The sequence below is a fragment of the Bombus terrestris genome, chromosome 16, assembly GCF_910591885.1.
Source record: "Bombus terrestris chromosome 16, iyBomTerr1.2, whole genome shotgun sequence".
In the NCBI taxonomy this organism is placed as follows: Eukaryota; Metazoa; Arthropoda; class Insecta; order Hymenoptera; family Apidae; genus Bombus; species Bombus terrestris.
The window spans coordinates 6,626,791-6,648,194 of record NC_063284.1 but is presented as its reverse complement, the minus strand read 5'-3'; the positions used below and the strand labels follow the sequence as shown (position 1 = coordinate 6,648,194).

The 21,404-nt window shown below is 26.5% G+C and overlaps 3 protein-coding genes across 5 annotated transcripts; 1 reads left to right on the top strand and 2 right to left on the bottom strand.

The window, feature by feature from the left end:
* Positions 1-1,555: 1,555 nt before the first annotated feature.
* On the bottom strand, positions 1,556-12,557 carry LOC100645696. The gene is made up of 11 exons (XM_012317806.3): positions 12,100-12,557; positions 9,880-9,977; positions 9,206-9,352; positions 9,000-9,119; positions 8,649-8,799; positions 7,577-7,706; positions 7,243-7,396; positions 6,944-7,132; positions 6,744-6,863; positions 3,348-6,655; positions 1,556-1,590 (listed from the first exon to the last, which is right to left on the bottom strand). Exons 1-11 carry the CDS (start codon positions 12,389-12,391, stop codon positions 1,581-1,583), a joined length of 4,719 nt encoding a protein of 1,572 aa, XP_012173196.3. The 5' UTR covers positions 12,392-12,557; the 3' UTR covers positions 1,556-1,580.
* A 62-nt stretch (positions 12,558-12,619) lies between these two features.
* On the top strand, positions 12,620-14,147 carry LOC100644419 (thioredoxin domain-containing protein 9). Of its 2 annotated transcripts, none has more exons than XM_003401758.3 (4): positions 12,620-12,887; positions 13,097-13,275; positions 13,475-13,676; positions 13,782-14,147. In XM_003401758.3, the coding sequence occupies exons 2-4, from the start codon at positions 13,099-13,101 to the stop codon at positions 14,048-14,050; spliced, it is 648 nt and encodes a 215-aa protein (XP_003401806.1). In that variant the 5' UTR covers positions 12,620-12,887; positions 13,097-13,098; the 3' UTR covers positions 14,051-14,147. The 2 variants fall into 2 exon arrangements, with proteins under 2 accessions (XP_003401806.1, XP_048269403.1); XM_048413446.1 differs by having other exon boundaries at positions 12,775-12,918.
* Positions 14,148-15,252: 1,105 nt separating this feature from the next.
* LOC100644193 (polycomb protein Scm) lies at positions 15,253-21,229 on the bottom strand. 2 transcript variants are annotated; one of them, XM_020867194.2, is made up of 8 exons: positions 20,849-21,229; positions 20,396-20,686; positions 20,089-20,321; positions 19,464-20,031; positions 19,197-19,379; positions 18,540-19,112; positions 18,327-18,481; positions 15,253-18,204 (listed from the first exon to the last, which is right to left on the bottom strand). In XM_020867194.2, exons 1-8 carry the CDS (start codon positions 20,874-20,876, stop codon positions 18,070-18,072), a joined length of 2,166 nt encoding a protein of 721 aa, XP_020722853.1. In that variant the 5' UTR covers positions 20,877-21,229; the 3' UTR covers positions 15,253-18,069. The 2 variants fall into 2 exon arrangements, with proteins under 2 accessions (XP_020722853.1, XP_003401804.1); XM_003401756.4 differs by having other exon boundaries at positions 19,197-19,385; positions 20,849-21,225.
* Positions 21,230-21,404: the final 175 nt, after the last annotated feature.

The following is a 21,404-nucleotide window of genomic DNA, read 5'->3' as shown; positions in this document are numbered from 1 at the left end:
GAATTTAATGTACAGAATCACGCATGCGTGTACGTACATACATATCTGTAAAATAATTACAATAATTATATTTTTAAGATCGCTAAATCAACACAGTACTATTCATTAATCGACTTTTTATTTTAATTTTAGTTATAGAGCTTCGTGATTGAAGAAATATATGAATATAGCTAACTATAACTGTTGAATATTTCTTTTAATTTTTTGTAATGTTTCGTTAAAATTCAACGAAATATAATTAGGTATTATCCATTTACTCGTTACTTTGAACTCCATAAAGTCGTTATTAATTATAAAATAATACTTTAAAGTTTTATGTTATGTAATATTTCATCAGCTGCTTTTAATGTACGAAAGTAATTTTCGCGATTACGAATATATATGAAACATAATTTATGAGTTACTGATGATTGGTATTAATAAATTCCTGACACAGGCCAATGGCTTAATAAAATTACATTTATATCATGTCAATTTCATTCCTTCTTCCCTAACGAGTTGTATTCTATATATATTTCTAGAAATAACATATTAAAGAAAAGCTTTGCGAATATACAATGTAACAAGTATACATTCTTCGAATAACAAAGACTCAAATTTAAAGTCTAAGCATTGACTTATGTTTAAGTCAAGAACTTTTTATATACGTGTATATATATATTCTGTACTTACATATAATAAAAATATATTATGTCAATATTGAAATAGTTTTACAATTCATAAATAAAATCTGATGTTACATATAACAATTTCTGTAATACTTTTCCCTTAATGACGCAAACCGCTTTCAAAAGTAACAATTTTTTCATGGTGTGCATCTAATATGAGTGTGTATATATTATTTAATTTAGTTGTATATACACGCTCATGTACACACATAATAGTATAATATTACAATTATATACATCCATCTCTACATTATGCACAACGTTTCCCGATCATGTGCAAATCATATGAAAGCTAAAGTTAGCTATAACACATTTAAATAATTGATTTTTAAATATCAAAATAGCCGCAGTTAGATCTCAAACTTTGTTTTGACAACTATAGCTGTTTTTTTATTCGTACTATAATATATATTAGATCAATTGTTTTCTAGACTAGAATCAAACACGTACTAACATTATCCCTGATACACATGAATGTGTATATGGATCTGTATCTTTTTCACCTTCCCTGTTCATAAATTTAAACTTTTGAACTAAAGCTGAACTGAACTAATGTATAAAACACTACAAATTGCCTATATATATACAATAACATTTATAAGATTTACCTATATCTTTTCTTTTGTACAATATAATTTCCTTGGAACGACTCTATGAGCTGAACTTGTGTTCTTACAAAACCATCACGCACTATTAAAGCAGTCAAATAATACGTAGTTTTAGATCCTCCATTTAGCATATTGCTGATACTTTGGTTCAAGATCCATTGTTAATTGCTTGAATTCGTCAATTTCATCGTCAAAATCATAAAGATTGTTACTTTCCTCCATATATCTTCTCTTTAATTCTGTGTCTTCATATTCAACAAGATGCAATTCTTCTTCTTCTTTTTCTTCTTCAATATCATTGATTTTATTTTGTGCTACAAAAATCACGTTAATGATTCTTATAAAGTAATTTTATACCGTTTCATTTTTATGATAAATTAATTCATAGCATACATAATCATTTGATACAGTAAAGTAAAATCTTTACCTCAACTTCTTAAACGGTTCTTAAAAGGTTCAAAACGGTAACTCAAAAATAAATGATACTTCAATAAAATATGATAAATATCATGAATATAATAAAAAGAAATTGCAGTATTGTAACTCTATTCAATGCTTATATCTTATACCTTATATGATAAGGATAATATATAAATATTAATGATAAGGATACAATAAAATAAATAATATATACTTCTTAATTGCTTTAATGTGATCAATATATCATATACATATTATAAAAAAATACAGTAATTGTTTTTTCTAAAATTTTATGTTTAACAATGAATCAAATAAAATGTATATTCAACTTTTAAAAAATAAGATCTGTTATTAATTCAAATATCACTTTTAACTAAATAATGTCAGTTACATAAAATTTACAAAACACATATATATTTGTATCAACAATTTATATAGATTAAAAGGTTTTTGTAGCACTTTACTGTATCAATATAAATAAATAGTTCTTACAAATATAAAATTCTTAAAAAAGATGCGATAAAGCTTTTAATTTCTGCTTATACAACACTAGTGTTACGTGTTAAGTATTAAATAAGTTAAGTATTATATGGATCAAACTGTTAAGATTTTTTATTAGCATAGGAAATATACAAAAGTGAAATGAATTTTTATAGTATTTTTTAAAAGGAAAATTAATACGATTTCATTAGTCGAATGAAAGTTATTATAATAAGTGCAAGCGAGACATAAGATACTGTTGAAATCAGCATAAATAAAAGAAAAAGCATTACTTCTCAAATAAAATATAAAGTCTCACAAATTTTATAGATATTATATTTTTCCACCAGATTCAAATCGTTTTTACAAAACAATGCGTTTTATAAATTTTTATGTTTATGGCGGTTGAATCAGTCCACTTTATACATAGATTAATTATATACAATTCTTAATTTCACATATCAAATATGATGCAGTATAATGAAGAATAAGCAGCATGAAATCATTTAGATAATGTTAAGCATTAAAAATCTTTCTTCATTATAATATACACAAGTATTCAGTTTGACTTTAATTATTTCCATTATTACATTATAATTTTATTTTAATAACATATATAAAGCAATTATTTAATAGTATAATATGTGTATATGTGTGCGTGTATGTGTGTTGCTTCAGCTCATATTTAATTCAGAATAAAGAAAATTAAAGTTAACTAATAGCTTCAATATAACAGAAGAAAATCATATCATAAGATCAGTCCAGTTAATTATATATGTGTGTCATAATACCAATATTATTCCAAATTAAAGCTAGCTTGAATATTTCAGATTAAAGGATTTTGTAAAAAATGAAACCATGTTCAGTATAATATCTTGTTAATATTGTTAATACAAAAAGCTTTATATTCACAATAAAAAGAATTTATTTTAAACTTCTTCTAAACATCAACTATGAAATATATGAAATAGTTCTTTCACATCACTTTTCAATATTTAAGATCAAAATTACAATAAATTACATGTTCTTCGAATTATATATACTGGAGAGAAATAGAATATAAAAATATTAATATCTAACTACAACATTTAATAAATATTTTCTTCTGAAATATCTTCAGTGCAATATAGATTTATAATTTTCATCAATTCTGATAGCTTAACTTACTCACCTGTTTGCACGAATTACTGATGAAGGCTCAGCAATATTAGTATTCTGATCAGAAATAATGTCAACTGTTGTATTGCCCCTTGTGTTCACGACAGCTGTTGAACACATGGTTGTGGCAACTGCACATTTAATTGCATTTAAGTATTGTTGAGTCGTATCATTTATATCATCTGAATTTGTGCATTTTAAATGTTGAGCAATATTTGATCCAAAGTTACTGAGCATATGAATATTCTCTGGTGAGTTACTGCTTACATCATCATTGTCTCTCAAATAAGATGTATCTTCTTTTGAATGGACAATAGGATCAGCTATTACAGGTACTGAAGAATATTCGGAAACAATTCCAAAAGCCTCGTTTTCTTTGACTTTCTGTTCTTTGTAAAAACTCATACTTTCTTCGGCATTATCCTCCAGTGAAGAATTTTCATCGATTTTTAACGCTTCATTGTTGTTATGAATATTTTCTGGCTTTTCAGTTATAGCATTCATTGATGAATAAGATATCTGAGATAGATCACAAAATAAAGTCTTTACTTTAACGATATTCGACCAATTATTAGTTGTAATATCTAATGAAAGCTTTTTGATCGGAGTTTCATCAATAGAGATATCAGCTACATGATGTATAAGATTTCTAAGAATTAACACATTGAAGTTTGTCATAGAAGAGTACATTCTTGGTATGGGCATAACAATATTCATATTCTTGAACATATGATCCATAATATTTTTCACAATAGAACTATTAATTTTCATTTCAATTATATTACTTATTTCAATATATTTGTTATATTTTATAACAAATGGCTCTACCACTTCTTGCTTTATTGGTGTATTTACATCTCTATAAAGTACTGAAGTACATGAATGTACACTATCATCGCTAAATTCGGAGTTAGTATCTTTACATGTACAATTTATTTTTGATATCTTTGCTTCTGGTATGTTATTTACAATTGCGCTTTTCCAATTCGTACTATTATTTACACGATATACATTTATTCTTTCTACGTCATTGCTTGTTGGCATATTATGAACATTTATAAAGACATTTCTATCACTATTACTGTCAATACTATACATTCTGGTAACTTCATTATTTAAACAATTCGTTTCTACATTTATCTTCAACGTATTATAACATTCAAGTGGTTTATTATTTACATTACAGACACATTTTTGATTACATACAAAACATGCTGTATTACTTCCTGTACTATTTACATTAAAAGCAGAATTATTTCCAACATTATCTTTTGTACTTATATTTAATATTACTAAATTGTGCATTCTGTCAGACGTATGTACAGTATGCATATCATTGCTTACATCATACATCATACTACACGACAAAGATTTGCTATCACTAGTAAAATTAATACTGTCTGTTAAAGTTTCATTATTTGTTTCTTTTATTAGTATAGGATCTACTTTATCTAGTATTCCCGCTATATTTCGTTTCTGTACAACTGCTTTTAAAGCAGAATATTCAGGTATACCTATTAATTTAGGTACAGGTACAATCGTGTTACTATTTGAAACATGCATTAATAAATTATTATTCACAATTTTAGAACAAGTATCAATTATATTTGAAACAATGCAATCTGCAGCTAATACTACATCTTTGTTAGTAACACCAGGAGGAAATTTTGATTGTATATTTTCAGATAATAATTGATTATCTAAAGTAGAAGTGGACTTTCGTCCTTCTAAATAGACATGTAAGTTTTTGCTTTCTTTACTATGTTCAATAGATTTTTTTTCTGTATCGACTGAATCATTTTCACTATCTTTCTTGAGTAAAAGATCTACTTCTTTGGAACAAGGCTTACTACTTTGTCCAGGAGCATTTATATTACCTTCAAATCTAAATGATGGGATCATATTCGCTAAACTTTGTAAACTTGGCAATTGAGAAACATTGAAAAATTTTGATTTACTCTTTAGCGATACCGAGGACTCTTCCGTTTCACGATTATAAATCCTATCTCTCTTATCTTTTATGTAATAATGGAATTTATCTCCAAGAGTCATCATGCTGTTTATGCTACCTTGGAACGTATTTTTACTTTTCAATTGATTAATAGGAGTTGAATCAGAAAAAAAACAACTAGAATGTTGAAACAGCGAAAGTAATTTTCCTAAATTAGAAGTACTTTTTTGTATTGGATCGTGTTTCATTTGCGACTGCAATTCTACACTTTCGTTTGTACGAGTATTTGTTACTTTATCCGTTGCATCGTAACCTTTCTTACAAATTATTGGTTTATCACTTATTGTATTATAAGGCGGACTTTTTCCGTTCCTATCTGTAGGTGTAAACGTTTTTACATCTTCTATATTTTCGTTAGAACGATTTTCTACACTCTCGATATCTGTCATCGTTGAAACATCTTCCAATCGATTCAAAATAATTTGATTGTCTGGCACATGATCTTTCTTGTGTTCTAGACTAATAGAACTTATATTATCATCAGGCTGAGTTTCAACCCTTGTCTTAACAAAAGATTTATTTGTATTTAATTCTTCTACAGGATATCCAAGTATCGTCGGTGCATACGTTTCTTCTACCACATTTAAAGCTAGACGAGACAAGTCGTTTGAAATACTTCGAAAACTTTCAATGGTTTGATTATTCTTTTCTGATTCAGATGCAAGTACGGTATTCAGATCATCTAAATCAGTAGATTCTGTAATATTAACTTTCGAACTTGAATCAGTCGATTCTGCAATATTAACTTTTGGGTTTAAACCAACCATGATATCAGCCTCGGTCGTAATAATAACAGGTTTAGATAAAGATACAGTATTTGCTGATTCAACAACTGAAACACGAAATCTAGATGACCCACTTGCAGAAGTGACAAAGGTAGGTGATGATCCAAGGGATGGAAGAACAGATGATGACGATGGTATTGAGGATTCTGTAGTACGTAACGTTTCTGGAACTCGGGACACCACAAACCGACTTCGCGAGGGACTTAATATCGGACTGGCTATGGGTGAAGAGGCGGGACTAGGGGCTGGAGAACGAAGACGACCTCCATTAATACGTTTTGGTTCGAGCATCGATCGTCCAGGCTCATCTTTTTGTATTGAAATCATGGGTGATAAAGAACATGGTAATGTTTGACAAGTAAGCGAAATTTTACGGGTGGTTGCACTACAGAATCTGCTATGATATGAATTATCAAAACCTTCGCTATTTTCTTCTAATATACGACTTTTCTCGTTTTCCAAACAACAGCTGCGAATTTCAGCTACAAGCTGCGTGTACTGAAGCAAGGTCTCGTTTAAATCATCCTATTATTAACATAAAAAAATAAATAATTATAATATAATATTTTTAAATATTTTTCTAGTGAAAAATGACATTAATTTGTTTACTTACCACTTTTATATCAGGTTTATCATCTAAATCTATTTTAGTAATATTTTTATTCTTTTTCATAGCAGAACTGAGAGCTTTCATTCCAGTCAAATGTATTCTATTATTTCTTAAATCTATCCTCTAAAACAGTAAAACAGACATAAGTTGAATACAAAATGATTTTATATCCTTTTTTATATTCTAAAGCTTATGACATTTACTTGCAATGCATGGTTTATTTCAATGATTTCAGATAATGTAACAATTCCATCACATGTAAGCTCAGTTGATTGTATTCCCAATTGTAATAGAACATGGTTCTTTTTCAATGCATCTTTTATAATCAATAACAATTCATCAGACAACATATTTTTTCCAATATTTAGTGTCTCTAACGTCTTAGACAATGCCTATATAAACAGCATTAATATAATACAAGTGCATATAAATACATAAAGCAATAACTATAAGTGTATAGTTTATACATGCGTAACTATAATGATAAAATAAAATTACATACTATAATACGTGCGAAATAGGGAGATGATTTTTTTGTCAGTTGGTTATTCCATAATACTAATATGCTTAAACCTTTACCATCTTTGTCCTCGTTTATTTGATTGATGAGACCTTCTAGGATATCACGTACACCATCATCTTGAATGACATTATTACTAAAAGAACATTTTACTTCAAAATAATTTTCAATATATATATTGTAAAATATGTAAATTAGTTTTTTATTAGAAAGATTCGTTAAAAACATATGTAATCATAATTAAAAGATAAATGCTATAGAGTTATATATCTTATTGTTTTGTTTTTTTTATCCATTACCTCTGTTTGTTACGTACCTAATATCAAGTAGCTGTATATGATTATTTAATCTAAGAAGAGAACCAAGCTGTATTGCATCATATAAATTCAGCCCATTGTCAGCTAAATAAAGTTCTCTTATTCCAGTGTTCATTTTTAATGCTGCAACTGTTAAAAGCACTATGTTACTGTAGCATTATCAGAAACTTATTTCATCAATTTTATTTGAGTAAAGTAGTAAGTAGCAGAGAGTAATCAAAATTATAGAATGCAATTTCAGAAACTTTTAATTAACACTATAGAACAAATTTTTTTTCTCAAGTACTCAAGTACTTAAATAAAAGTACAGTATTTTATTATTATAATTTTTTCTTGATTCTAAAATGTTTAAATAGATCTAATAAATAGAAGCAATCTACTTAACAACTCAATGATGATGCAGAGAAAGAAAAATATAACTTCTTACTGCAATGAAATTGTATTTATATATAGAAACTAATTAAATATCTTATAATTTTAGTAGTAGTTCTAATTATTTTTAATATAGCGAAATTTTAAATTATTAGGTTGTAACATAAATAAGTTTAGTCAAATAAGAAATAATATTGAGTCAATTTAACTAAACTCATACTTATATTACAATCCAATAAATTACTTGAATAATTTCAACATTTTTAATGTTTTTGGGAAACTTTCCGTTTAATACAAATAATATTATTTGAAGATAAAATAGATAAAAGTATTTAAAACGCTATATTTTATTCATTTTTTATTAATATGATCATATAAAATTAAAATTTTTACGTTATACTGGTTTCCATAACTAATCCTACGTGATTGTATTAACAGGAAAGAAAACTATAGTACAATTACATTATTAACATTCTGTAATAAAATATAAAGATGATATATCCATAATTATTTAAAAAATGTCAAAATTATTCTCACTTAACTATATGTGTTTTACTTATGTCATATGTAATGATTTGTGGACCTCAATTAACAATCTTTATGAGAATTATAACATGTCAATAAATTAGATTGTAACTACTTAAAAATAAATTAATTAAAAAAGAATGGAACTAACAAACTGTATTGCATAATAAATACCTAGTGTGACGATAGATCTTCCTGAAAGTCCACAATTTTCTAATTTAAGCACATGTAGATGACAGACTAATCTTAATGCACGACTCAAGATATTCATGTATTGTTCATTAAGGATTACATCCTTAGCTTCAAGATGTTCTAAGCATTGGGTCTAAACAAATAATGATTCCATTAATTATGTATCAATCAACATAAAACTTAATTTTAAACACTCATATATTTAGTCATTTCTAATTTTTTCGTTATTCATAGTCATTCTATACACAATAATCAATGAAATAATAAAAGATAATATTTGAAACTAATAACCATATAAATTTTTTCAAATGAAATGTATCATATTATATATACCTTTCTTATCATATTTGCACATGCTTGCCAACCATAAATTCCAATGCCTTGATTAAATGAAATGTTCAAGTGCTTTGCAGATTCATAATATTCTAACATATCAAATAATATCACAGAACTCTATAATATAAAAATAATAAATGATATCAAATATCATTTCAAAAGAAATTACTATTTTTGATCAAATTTTTAATTAATAGAAATACCTCATCATCCAAAGATGTAGTTTCTAAATTAACTTTATTAAATCGAACTCTTTTGAATATTTCCTCCAATGGTTCCGCATGATTAATATCCAATGTCTGTCCTTTTAAATCTAACTCTTCACTTCTCAATTCAAATGTATCTAAATTCTGTACAGTAATCATTATTATCAATACTAAATATCAAATAAATATATATGATAAATGCATTTTCATGATATGTATAAACTATATTCATAGTTGTGTTTAAAATAATTCTTTATATATTTAAAGTACTTAAATATTATTTTGAAACACAAAGTAAAATATGATGCAGATATCTAATCTTAAGTATTTTGAGCTTCAATTTAATGTAATAAAAATCTTTCTTCTATATATGTATACATTTTTATATTTACATATTTATTTAAACAGATATTGTGTAAATATAATTTTATATTCCTGCTTCTTATGTTCTCCCCATTTCCTTTATTTGTGTTTCAATATTTTATAACTTAAATATATACATTTGCGCATATACTTGTTATATCCGTAACTACTAGTTTGAATATTAGTTATAAAACTACAAATAATTAATAATTAGTATGATTAGATATGTAATCAATATTATTTGCTTTGATATTTTTTTCAATCCAAACCAATATAGCATACAAATATTCGAAAAGATGCACTTTTACCTTAAGCTGATTTATAACAATCTCCAGAGGATCTGAATTGTGTTTTAAACAGGATTCCTTGTATGATGAGATTACATCTTCACAATTCACATTTTCAGCTGTGAACAATTAATCAACATATTGTTAAAATATAAAAAATTAAAAGTTCAACATATTAAGATATATATGACTAACAGATGATGCTGGAGGATTCTGTCGATTATATAAGATGCAACATAATACATATGATATCCACTTCAGAAATAGTTCAACAATTGAAAATAATTGAAAAGATTCATACAATATTCATACATATTTTTACTTTATTTTGTTCTTGTATGTTATTCGTAAGAACATTTTTTCATTACTTTCAAATACTGAATACACTTCATGTAGTAGGTCTCACATATTATATTCTATTCATGATCAAACCTATTTGACAAAATGTTACTAACAACACATATTATAAACATAACTCTGAGCTTCAGTTTATTACTTGCATTTCATAATTACAATGTTTTTAACACGTTCGCTGCGGCGTTCATTGGTGACTCACCAAACGTTTCATTTGTAGCAATGACTTGATCATTAACTAGTGTCTATATTTCCATTGAATGTTCACCTCTCTATCACAACAAAGTAAGTTGATAAATTTGACCCTAGAAGCAGAGGATCAAGCGGAAATCAACTCTCCATTTTTTTCTTAAAAGTACAGCCAAATATTTACTTTAACATGAATGTAAGACATATATCAAAAATCAAATATTGTTTTTCTGCAGAATATAATTGTTTTTATTAAAAAAATTAACTTCCATTTTATATGCATTATTCCACAGAGAACGTATTAATACAATGATGTAAACTAAATGTAACTGCATAAAAATTATAGATATACTAAAATATTCTCACATACCATAGTTTCACATTATTTCATTAAAAAAGAATTTATTTAATTCTCATGTAATGTTTTTAAACAGTCAAATGTGTACTTGAATAAAATTGGTATAAATTCGAGAATATAACAAATTCTTTATTATATAAGACAATTTTATAATATACATTGTTCTATTTAAAATAATCTAATTTACAAATTACAATTAAAATAATATGGTTTAAGAGTAATTTACAGGTTAATTATATATTGTACATACTTCAATATTGCATCAAACTTATAATTAGTATATGGTTCACATTGTGAAATCTTAAACGTTCTGTATTTGGCATGACCTATAAAAAAAACCTAATGGCTTTGTGTACTACAACTATGTAAGTAAATAATTACAAAAATGATATTAACAAATGATGTAACATCATTTTATAGTTAAGATTATAGCCATTATGTTATGAGTGCTAATAACATCTTTAAAATAAAATTTAAAGAAGTTATTTTATCAATTTATAATTTATAAATTACAACTCAAATTTAGATTATAGTTTTTAATTAATCATCCTATTTTGTTATTACAGAAAAGTATTATTAAATAAATACAGTTTCTATATAACTAAACATATATTCTTATTAACAAGTGCCAAAATAATATAATTAAACATATAAAATAAATTAAACTAACTTAATAACTTTTGATATACTTTTAGATGATATGCCTTTGAAAATATTTGTGATTTTATTAAATTTTAAAAGTTTTAGTGCTTCTCTAAAGAATAGTTAACATATTAGATTAAACTTAAATTAAGTAACTTTATGAAATATGGATATTTTTCTATAGTTAATTGGTAAATAATTTAAATGTCCATGTAATTAATTTAATGACAAATAAAGTACAGATTCTCGAATTATATAGTATAAGATATAAATCTCTATAAGTCAAAAATTTCTCTAATTACGTTAATATACATTTCACACAGAGTTTTTACAAACATTTATATATATATATATTTTAATAATAACCAAATTTAATGCTTAAATTATTACTAAGGATGTACAGTTTTTTGAATTATTAATGTTTATTAATTAATACAAGTATAAAGTACAAATCTCTGTAACTCACAAATAAGTAAACAAACATCATACATACATTTGTTAGAAACATTTATATTTACGTATCTATAAAGTTAACTTAATGACGATTAAAGTATTATCGTAGATAAATGGATTTTTGTGAATCATTAATATTTATTAATTAATACAATTACAGAGCGTAGACCTTTAAAAGAGCCAGCAATATAAAATGAACGAATGAATGTAAAGATGAGATGTAAGATAAAAATATTTATCCTCACCAAATTTCCATGGATTGGCCGGTTCCAGGCATCCAGTAATCAAATGATTGTCATTTGTTGGGAAATTCACACGTCGGGGAAGCTTTTTTTTGCTCAATGCCAAGGAGCTTCGCAATTTTCTACCATCGATCAAAATATAAGGCGACAATGGGACATTGCTTGTACCAAATCTCGACCTTCTCGTCGTGTGCGATATCGTTCTCGGAGGAAGTTCCTCAGGATCGACCTCATCTTTCAAGGTCGTAAGCGAATTCTCGCTGATCTGCGAAACCGAATTCGCTCCTTCGCTCATATTCAACAAATTTCTAACATATTTTCTCGAACGGAATTTACTTCACTATAAACACGCACACACGCATTCACATGCACATCGCACAATATGTCAACGCGGCTATTTCGTAGAATCGTTAACGTCGATATCGAAGCAAACATCAGCTACTCGTATATTACATCCGCCATCTTTATTACTGTCAGGCAAGTCGACAACTGTGAAACTCAACACCTAAGTTGGTATCACTGTGCTGGTATAATTAATGTATTCAATATTTTTTAAATCCTCGTTTAATTGTTTTTGTAAAACATTTTTGATGCTATATAAAGTTTACTTAAAATATATCTTTATGAAATATGACCGATCTATAAATTTATGGTTTATCAAATTTGTACTTTTCTCGCCTTATATGGTATCAAGTAAATTATAAAAGCAACAAGGATAGACATATTTTCTATCGCATAAACAATTTGACAAAAACGTAGATTCCTTATATGGTCAAACCGAAACCGCATCAGTAAGGAAAACTTTATTTGCTAAAATTTAAAGTACAGTAAAAATAAAATATTCTGTAATATTGTATCAATTATCCACATATTAAAAAGTATTTATTTGTTCAAATATGAAATAAAAGCTGTTTATCTTTTTTCACATTACAATATAAAATTACATATTAAGTTTGTATAATATAACCCAAAAATTTCTCAGAATTTTATTTTTAAGTAGAAATGGAGACTATTTTGCAACAAAAAATAATAGAAGCAACTCACTGCGTTGAAAAACAATTAGACACAGAGATAGAAAAATTGGAAAATCTGGATATTAGTGATTTTGAAAAGTTGCGTGAACAACGTTTAAAGAAACTAAAGTTGCTTCAACAACAAAAGCAGAATTGGTTGACATTGGTAGTGTAACATTTAGTATTTTATTATTATATAGTATTTTAATCTCTGAATAATGCTGTTTTCCTGCAATCAATGTAATCTTTTTATCATAAGGAAAAGATAAACTAGTTAATCAGTTTATAGTATTTAATTCACTATTTAATAATCCAATTTTATATACAATTAAAATTGTTAATTCAATGTTTATGACTATTTTTAGGGTCATGGAGAATATTCAGAATTATATGATGAAAAAGAATTCTTTGAAATTTCAAAAAAATCTCAAAACATTGTTTGCCTGTTTTGTAAAGACGATTCCCCAAGATGTAAAATAGTAGATCATCATCTCAAAATTCTTGCAAAAAAGCATATAGAAGCAAAGTTTTGTAAGTTAAATGTAGTACGATGTCCATTTTTAACTGGTAAGTTAATTATTGTCCATATTTTCTATATTTCTTTAGTGTATTCTGTTAAACTTTTCTTAAATCTAAAAATTTGTAATATTAATCTATATTATACATTTACAGAACGTTTAAGGATCAAAATTATTCCCACAATTGCTCTCATTGTTAATGGTAAAACTAATGATTACATTGTGGGATTTACTGATTTAGGAAATCGTGATGATTTTTCAACTGAAACATTAGAATACAGAATTTCGCTTTCTGGAGCAATAACATTTGAAGAGAACTTGTCATCAGAAAATAATAAAAAACCATGGTTATCACAAGTTTTAAAACCTAAAACTATCAAAGGACCTAATGGTTCAAATTCTGATGATTCGGATGAAGATTAAAAATAATTCATAATTTTTAACGATTCATTAGCTAATATTTATAAGCTTTTACCTGTATGTAAAATTTAATTAATAAAAATTAATAATCGTTAAACAAGTAAAGACAATTTTAATATACAAAATAGCTATATTATATAAGATATTTATATATTATTTTATTTATAATAAATATTGTTATATATAAAATAAATCTTTTAATGTAAAAAATTTTTAAGAAACAAACATTTTAAATATATTTTTTTATAAATAAAGTTGCTTATAACTTTAAATTGCTTACTTAAATTGACTTACTAGTACATACTATATAATTCTGTCCAAATCTATTATAATACAATAAAAAAATCATTTAAAAAAATTTAATTTTTTCATATTATTATTCAAAACAAAGTAATTCCTAAAGTCAAAAGATAATTTGTATTATATGTAATTACATATTATTCATAAATAGCTTGCAGTTAAAAATATAATATATGAATATAGATAGTGTACCTATCTGTAAAAAATAAAAATTCATATTTTAAGAAATATTAGAAAATATATTTTTATTAATCAGATGTGATCACTCAAACAAATTTCAAATTATCTATCAATTGCAGCAGTTTTCAAAAAATTTTAAACATTATTCATTAATTTAATAATTCAAATTTGTTCAATACTTCAAAGAATGTTCTATTCATATTCAAATTTTATGTCACATATACATCAGCATGATAATAAATTTAATTTAATTATTTTTTACAAATTATTCTGTTTTTCATGTAAAATAAGTCATAAAAATTTATGACTACTAAATAAATGCGTATTAATACCAATAACAATTCCTAAGTTATTATATACAATTGGACAAAGGCAATTAAATATAATAAATATAATAAAGCAAAATTATTAATAAAATAAGTCTAAACATATCTTCTTCCTAAATCTTTTAAACCTATCAAAAGTAAAAAGTAAGAAAGTATAATATTTTGATGTTAAAGATAAAATAAACGCTTTCTAGGAACAAACATATGAGAAGTTTATCAAAATATGAAATTATATCAATTTATAATTAAGTTTAAACAAAGATATACTAGAATGACTAATGACTTATATCAAAATTGTATTAAAACAAGTATTAAATTAAAATATATACGTATACTTTTCCAATATATGTTACAAGCATTTACAAGTAAATTTCATAGAAATGAAGGAAAAGCACAATATATTTTTAACACAGTTTTATTCTCTCACGTGAGCATCACTGACAAAGAGATGTTATGAGAAGTTCATTATATGAAAATATTTAAAATTCAGATATAAATCAACTTTAAAGAAATAGTTGAGTAGACAAACATAATTATATTTTTAATTAAACAATTCATTATATAATTTTTATTATGACATAATGTCTAAAATACCTTTGCTATTCAGAATATCTACTGTGCAATTACAAAACCTTTCTAAAATTATAACTTTAAAAAAGTAATAATATATAAAAATGGCAATATTTTTAAAATTATAATGATTTGAATCTTATGTTGCAAAAAAGTAAGGCATGGAATTGTAACATCGTTGAAAGTAACTATTAAATTCATTTATGATCCAACTCCATTTAGTTATCATTTATCAAACCTAATTTGATTAATCACTCATGAAAGAATAACTTGTTATGTTACTTTACAATATTATGATATTTTGTGGTATTTTTCATAGCCATTTTATTATTACTAATACCATTCTTTTTATATTGAATTAAATTTAATTAAGAATGTATATTGATATCATTATTCCTTATATACATATGTTTTGTATTTATGTATAAGAGATTTATATAATTTAAAATTCATTATATGTTAGATGTAAATCAAAACTTTTCGAATATTCTGTTTCTTAAGTTTTTACATGTTTAATAACTAATTTTTAATATTATAATTATGCAATGTATCACAGAGATAATTTTGCACACATTCAAATTTTTTATATGTACACATCGAAATGGAAATTATATTTATAAACCCTTTGCGGATGAGGTCGCTCGACGAGCAAGCGTCGCTGTGACGAGAGGTATTGGCGCACGTAGTGGAGAAAATATACACGTTGAATGTTGCGTTATTCATTGTCGAGGCTTGTATTATTTTCATCAATATTTAGTTCATCATCATTGTCACTATTACTAGAAATATTGAAACGTCTGAGCCGATTCCTTGTTAAACGGAGTTCGTTCCATTGTCTGAAGCACTATCGTCGTCTTCTATCTTGTTCTATCTAGGTTCAAAATAATGCTCGTCATCACTACTATCGCTATCGAACATGTTCTTTCTGGATATTTTAGGCATCGTGTATAAGGTATTATAAAAAATATATAAAACATATAAAAAGTTTGCTGATTCATCTGGAAATGTCAATGAAAGATTGAAATTCGTTTTAACTCGACCATCATCCTACATCTCGAGTTTACGGAAGATAACATTTCTAAAGATCTATAATTTTCTTTCATCAAAAAACATAATACTGTTTAGTTTATTATACCCATACATAAATACACATTAAATTATCGCTCAGAAAAATAGACGTATGCCAGCCACTTCAAAATAAGTGTTCGAAACTGTGAACAGATTTGGGCGGCTATATGCCGACACGTGTCCGCAAAGGGTTAACACTATGCAATAAACATACTTTAACAAATTACTAAAAGAATCTTTTAAAATATCATAAATGAAAATAAGCAAATATATAATACTGTATCTGCAAAAAGAACTGTAAAAAAAATTACATAAATTACCTTATAATGCCCCTGCTTATGAATTATACGCTGTTCACACTTTTAGAAAATATTTTTATGAAATTACATTAATAAATATATTATGAATAGATAATATCTAGAAATCCTTTTTTACATGAAAGTAGAAGTATTGTTATTATAAAAAATATAAACATTTACGCATATATTTAAAGTATAAAAGCGTATGTTCTCTCTAAAACTCATATGACATGGCAATTCAACTTTATTTGAATTATATATTTAAAATTAGATTTGTTAAAAATGTACTTTATTACATATATATTATTTCTATTAAAAACAAGAAAAAAGAAATAACAACAAAGTGCCAAAAATATGTAAGAAAATGTTATTATGTTTTAACAAATACGATAGTCTGTGTTTTAAATTTTTTGCCTTATATAGAAGATATAAAGTAGAACATATTGCCTTTCCATGTATAAAATGATACCTTATTATTTGTTGTAACAGTACATCATAAAACAGATAGTAACTACATATAAGAAGTAATTACATATAATCGTTCTTAAATACGTGTTATGAAACATAAAATAATTACATTTTGTACATGCGTTTCTTATGACTTATGTTCTTTTTTAACAAAAATGCACGAAAGTTTACTTTTACATTAACAAATAAGAAATATTTCATAGATAATTACATATAATTATGCTAATATTTATATAATATAACAAACTCAATTTATATCCAAAAAGAAATGCAAAAACAATCGTTGTACTAAATATACTTCACACTGTTTTTATGTCACAAGGAGTGTTCTCACTTAAGAAATTGAGATAACTTAGTAAAAGTTATCTTTCCAAGAGAACATATAAAAATTGCAATAAAGTTTGGAAAAGGCAAACATATTGCAGGAAATAACTTTCTTATTTAACCTGATTATTTAGCATTTGGAGTTGAATCAACTAGTCTAATTAGATTCTAGAATTCTTCTATAGACATCTTTAACTTTGTTCATTATCAAAAAGATTTTACATTCATATAATTAATATAACTTTACATATTTTTAAAGCAAGAAAAATATTTAAATACTAAAATAAAATTAAACTTTGATTCTTTTTTATTTAAAATCTATGTTAATCGATGAATGAAGGTTTTGAAAAATTATACTCAATATATTCACATTATTTTAACAACTTATATATATTATTTTGTTCTCAATGATGAAAACAAACTTGACCAGCTAGTTTAAGTAATACGTCAATTTAACTCACTGTACATAGTTTGATGTTTGATAAAGTCATAGAAGTATATGCCTTCTACCTTTAATACGATTTACCAAATTGCATATTTTAAGTGCTGGTCCAAGTTTTAATCCCATATATTTCATCATCATATCAGAATTTAAAAGTAACAAAGCTTTCCCATCAATTTCCTGAAAATTTTCTTCAATTACTGATTTGTGTATGTACTATTTGATATATAAATGAATTTATTATTCACTGTAATAAATACTATTATAAAATAAATACAAAATAACATAAAGTGTTAACTTACATGTTTCCTGAATAAATCCGCATGCTGTCCTAATGCAGGATCAGTAACACCAATATAATGTATTACATCTTCAATAGTCCATTCTGCTGGTTCAATAGAAGGTGTGCGATTTGTGGAAGTTTCAGATTGGGTAGTGGATGTTGCAGCTTCAAGCTCTGATTATAATAATAATATATCATTTATTTATCAATATTTTTAAATAAGAGAAATTACCTGGAACAGATTTTCGTGGTTGTTTTGTAGCTGTTGGTGAGGATAATGATGAATTGTTTATACTTTGTACAGAATTTTGTTGTGTTTGCTGCTGTGGGATAGTTGACGACAGGTTTTGCTGACTTGGAGACCACCTTCGTTTTTCTGCCGCAGTAGTACTATTAGTTGTAGCTGTAGCAGTATTAACTGCTTCTTCGCTATTGGTGGATTGTGGTTGTTGAGTATTTGGACATTTGTTGCAGGGTTCTTTCCTTCTAAATAACATATGTTCACATGCACAAAGATCCTCAAGTTGTCGCCTAATGTATATATAAAAATCTTCTTCTTCCATAAATATAGGTAACCTAACAGAAGTAGGTTTACTCTCTAAAATTAAGCTTATAGTTTCTCCTTCGCCACGTTTTAACAGACTCAACATCTGTCTTGGACTCATTGCTGCCATCAAGAAAGCTTGAAATATATCTCTTGTAACATTTAGTATAGGGCCAGTACCAAATTGTGCTGGCATTGCCTTTACTTTACGAGGATCAAAATAGGGACCACATGTGCAATTATGATTTACATAAATTGTAACTGTAACATAATAAAAATATTGAACGACAAAAGAAAGTATAGATTCAATTACCAAGAGATAAATTTAAGTGAAATAGTATATACCATTCTCTAAAGAATGTGGTTTGGTATTAGCTGTACTAGTATCAGGTTCTGTGGCTGGTTGTGGTGGAGCACTTGAACCAGCAGGACTCACTAAAGCAACAGCTGGTTCTCCATTAGTGCCTCCACCAGACACTGCCATTACTGGTAAGATGTTACTTGTCCTAGACTTAAATCTATTAGGCCCTGTCGCTACAGATATTTATGTATATTACTTAATAAAAATATATACTTTAATGATATAAGGTAGGAAGATATTATAATTCTTACATTTCTGTCTAGGTGGTTGTAATGGATGACCACTTTTAAAACACCACCCAGCAGGGAAGATATCTCTAGAGTCAAAACGACACCAATAATCAAACGCTCCCCGCCAGCCATCAAATGTAATATGAATCATGTCTTCCTTAACTGCACCAACAGTTGCTGTGCAAATAAGTTGTGGATTCTTTTTATCTATGGCTTCCAATTTATGTCCAATTTCAAACATATTAGAACGCGGAGTTTTTGGCTCGCGTTTAAATACTTTTGCAGGTGCCATTTCAGCACCATTCAATGTTTTCAGAAGAAACATTGGCCAACTGGAAGCATTCATTCGGAAGCCCAATGGTGGTTGCAACATGCCACCAGATTTTTCGCAATGACCAATTGGATTAATTTCATTACTGTCAACTAAACGCCAAAAATCATTTTTATTATCTGAACCATCCAACCTAAGTCTAAGACGAGGACCAAGAACTCCAACTACAGTCGCAATACATGTTGATGTTAAATTACGAGGATCAAGAGCCTCTAATTTCATACCCATTTTGAATTCATTAGTTGATGGAATCTCATGCTAAAAGATAATTTCAATATTATAACGTATACTTTCCTTTTTTATGATTTAATGTACCTGTTTGAAACATTCTATAGGTGCAGCTTGGCTGTTTGTTTCTTTTAAGTAAAGATCCCAATCAAAAGTTTGATACGTTTCATACTGAAATGGACCAGTAGAGGTTGATGGGGAGTGAGATATATTTGTATGGCTTGTATTTGTAAATGATTGAGTTGTAGAAGGAATATTATTTCCACTTATTAATCCCGATGGTGCAAGGGATGGTGCAGGAGATGACTGGTCCCTATTATCTATTTAAAAAAAATGCAATCCTCATTAAAATATATATACTTCAACTTTTTTTAAACTTTTGTAAATTACTAACTTTTCTTTATATCTGTTTGTCCTTCCTTCTTTTGATGTTTATTTAAACAAAATGGAGAGCAAAAGTCTTTTGTAGGCCCATCTTTTTGCTCTAATCTCACTGGTGTACCTCTAATAACATTGTCGCATTGAACGCAAGCACCTCGTATATAAGCCTTGCGAAATTCTGATAAACAAGTTTCTGAACAGAATTCTTTCTTTCCATGTTGCGTTGGAAGAACATATTTTAAAGGCTGCTTGGTTTCCCCGCACCATGTACAGGAGTTTTTTGATTTTGGTGGTCTTCCAGGACCTATATTTTAAAGATATAATGTTTTAAATGAATAGTAACATAACATATATAATAATAGTTATCAATAATAAAAATATTATTCATATCTACAATCGAAAATGATTGAGAAAAGAGAAAAATCTATGAAGTACAAGGTTACTTTGAACTCTAATATTTATATACCTCGCATTTTGGTTTGTGTAGACGACATAATTCTTCATAGAAAAACAGTATTTGATACTATAACTTATTGCATAACATTACTACTTTAATTTAATAATTAAGGACATCTTTGCATCCATTAATAAAATAAATCTTGGAAGCACATCTAGTTTTAAACAGAAAAAAATTACACTTATATTCTACTAGCAAATAGGTTACGGTCAAGCCTATGTACCACCAGATAGTTTCTCATACACCTTCACATAAATCAAAATTTAATCGGATTCTGTGATGATTATTTCGTTACAATCAAAATAATATATTCCGTATCAAAAGTTATTATGTCAAGCCGCCATATTGCTTTGATTTGGCCGCGCAATCCGTAGATAAAAAGGTAATAGAAAGGATTCATTACATGAATATCAATACCATAATTACACAAGTTATAATCTGTGCATATCATTAAAATTTTGTACCAATAAATAATAATAATTGTTTGAAACCTTTTTTTGCTAATTAAATAAAATGACAAAAATAATTTTTTTCATTTTGTAATTTTTCTTTCCCGAAAAACTAT

Coding starts and splice junctions, on each gene's coding strand:
- LOC100644419 (XM_003401758.3), top strand. CDS start 13,099: ATGGAGACTATTTTGCAACAAAAAATAATAGAAGCAACTCACTGCGTT. Junction 13,276..13,474: donor AGCAGAATTGGTTGACATTG/GTAGTGTAACAT, acceptor GACTATTTTTAG/GGTCATGGAGAATATTCAGA. Junction 13,677..13,781: donor ACGATGTCCATTTTTAACTG/GTAAGTTAATTA, acceptor ATACATTTACAG/AACGTTTAAGGATCAAAATT.
- LOC100645696 (XM_012317806.3), bottom strand. CDS start 12,391: ATGAGCGAAGGAGCGAATTCGGTTTCGCAGATCAGCGAGAATTCGCTT. Junction 9,120..9,205: donor CTACATCTTTGGATGATGAG/GTATTTCTATTA, acceptor TTTATATTATAG/AGTTCTGTGATATTATTTGA. Junction 7,707..8,648: donor AAGATCTATCGTCACACTAG/GTATTTATTATG, acceptor TGCTTTTAACAG/TTGCAGCATTAAAAATGAAC.
- LOC100644193 (XM_003401756.4), bottom strand. CDS start 20,876: ATGTCGTCTACACAAACCAAAATGCGAG. Junction 20,687..20,848: donor TACACAAACCAAAATGCGAG/GTATATAAATAT, acceptor TTTAAAATATAG/GTCCTGGAAGACCACCAAAA. Junction 19,113..19,196: donor ACCACATTCTTTAGAGAATG/GTATATACTATT, acceptor ATTATGTTACAG/TTACAATTTATGTAAATCAT.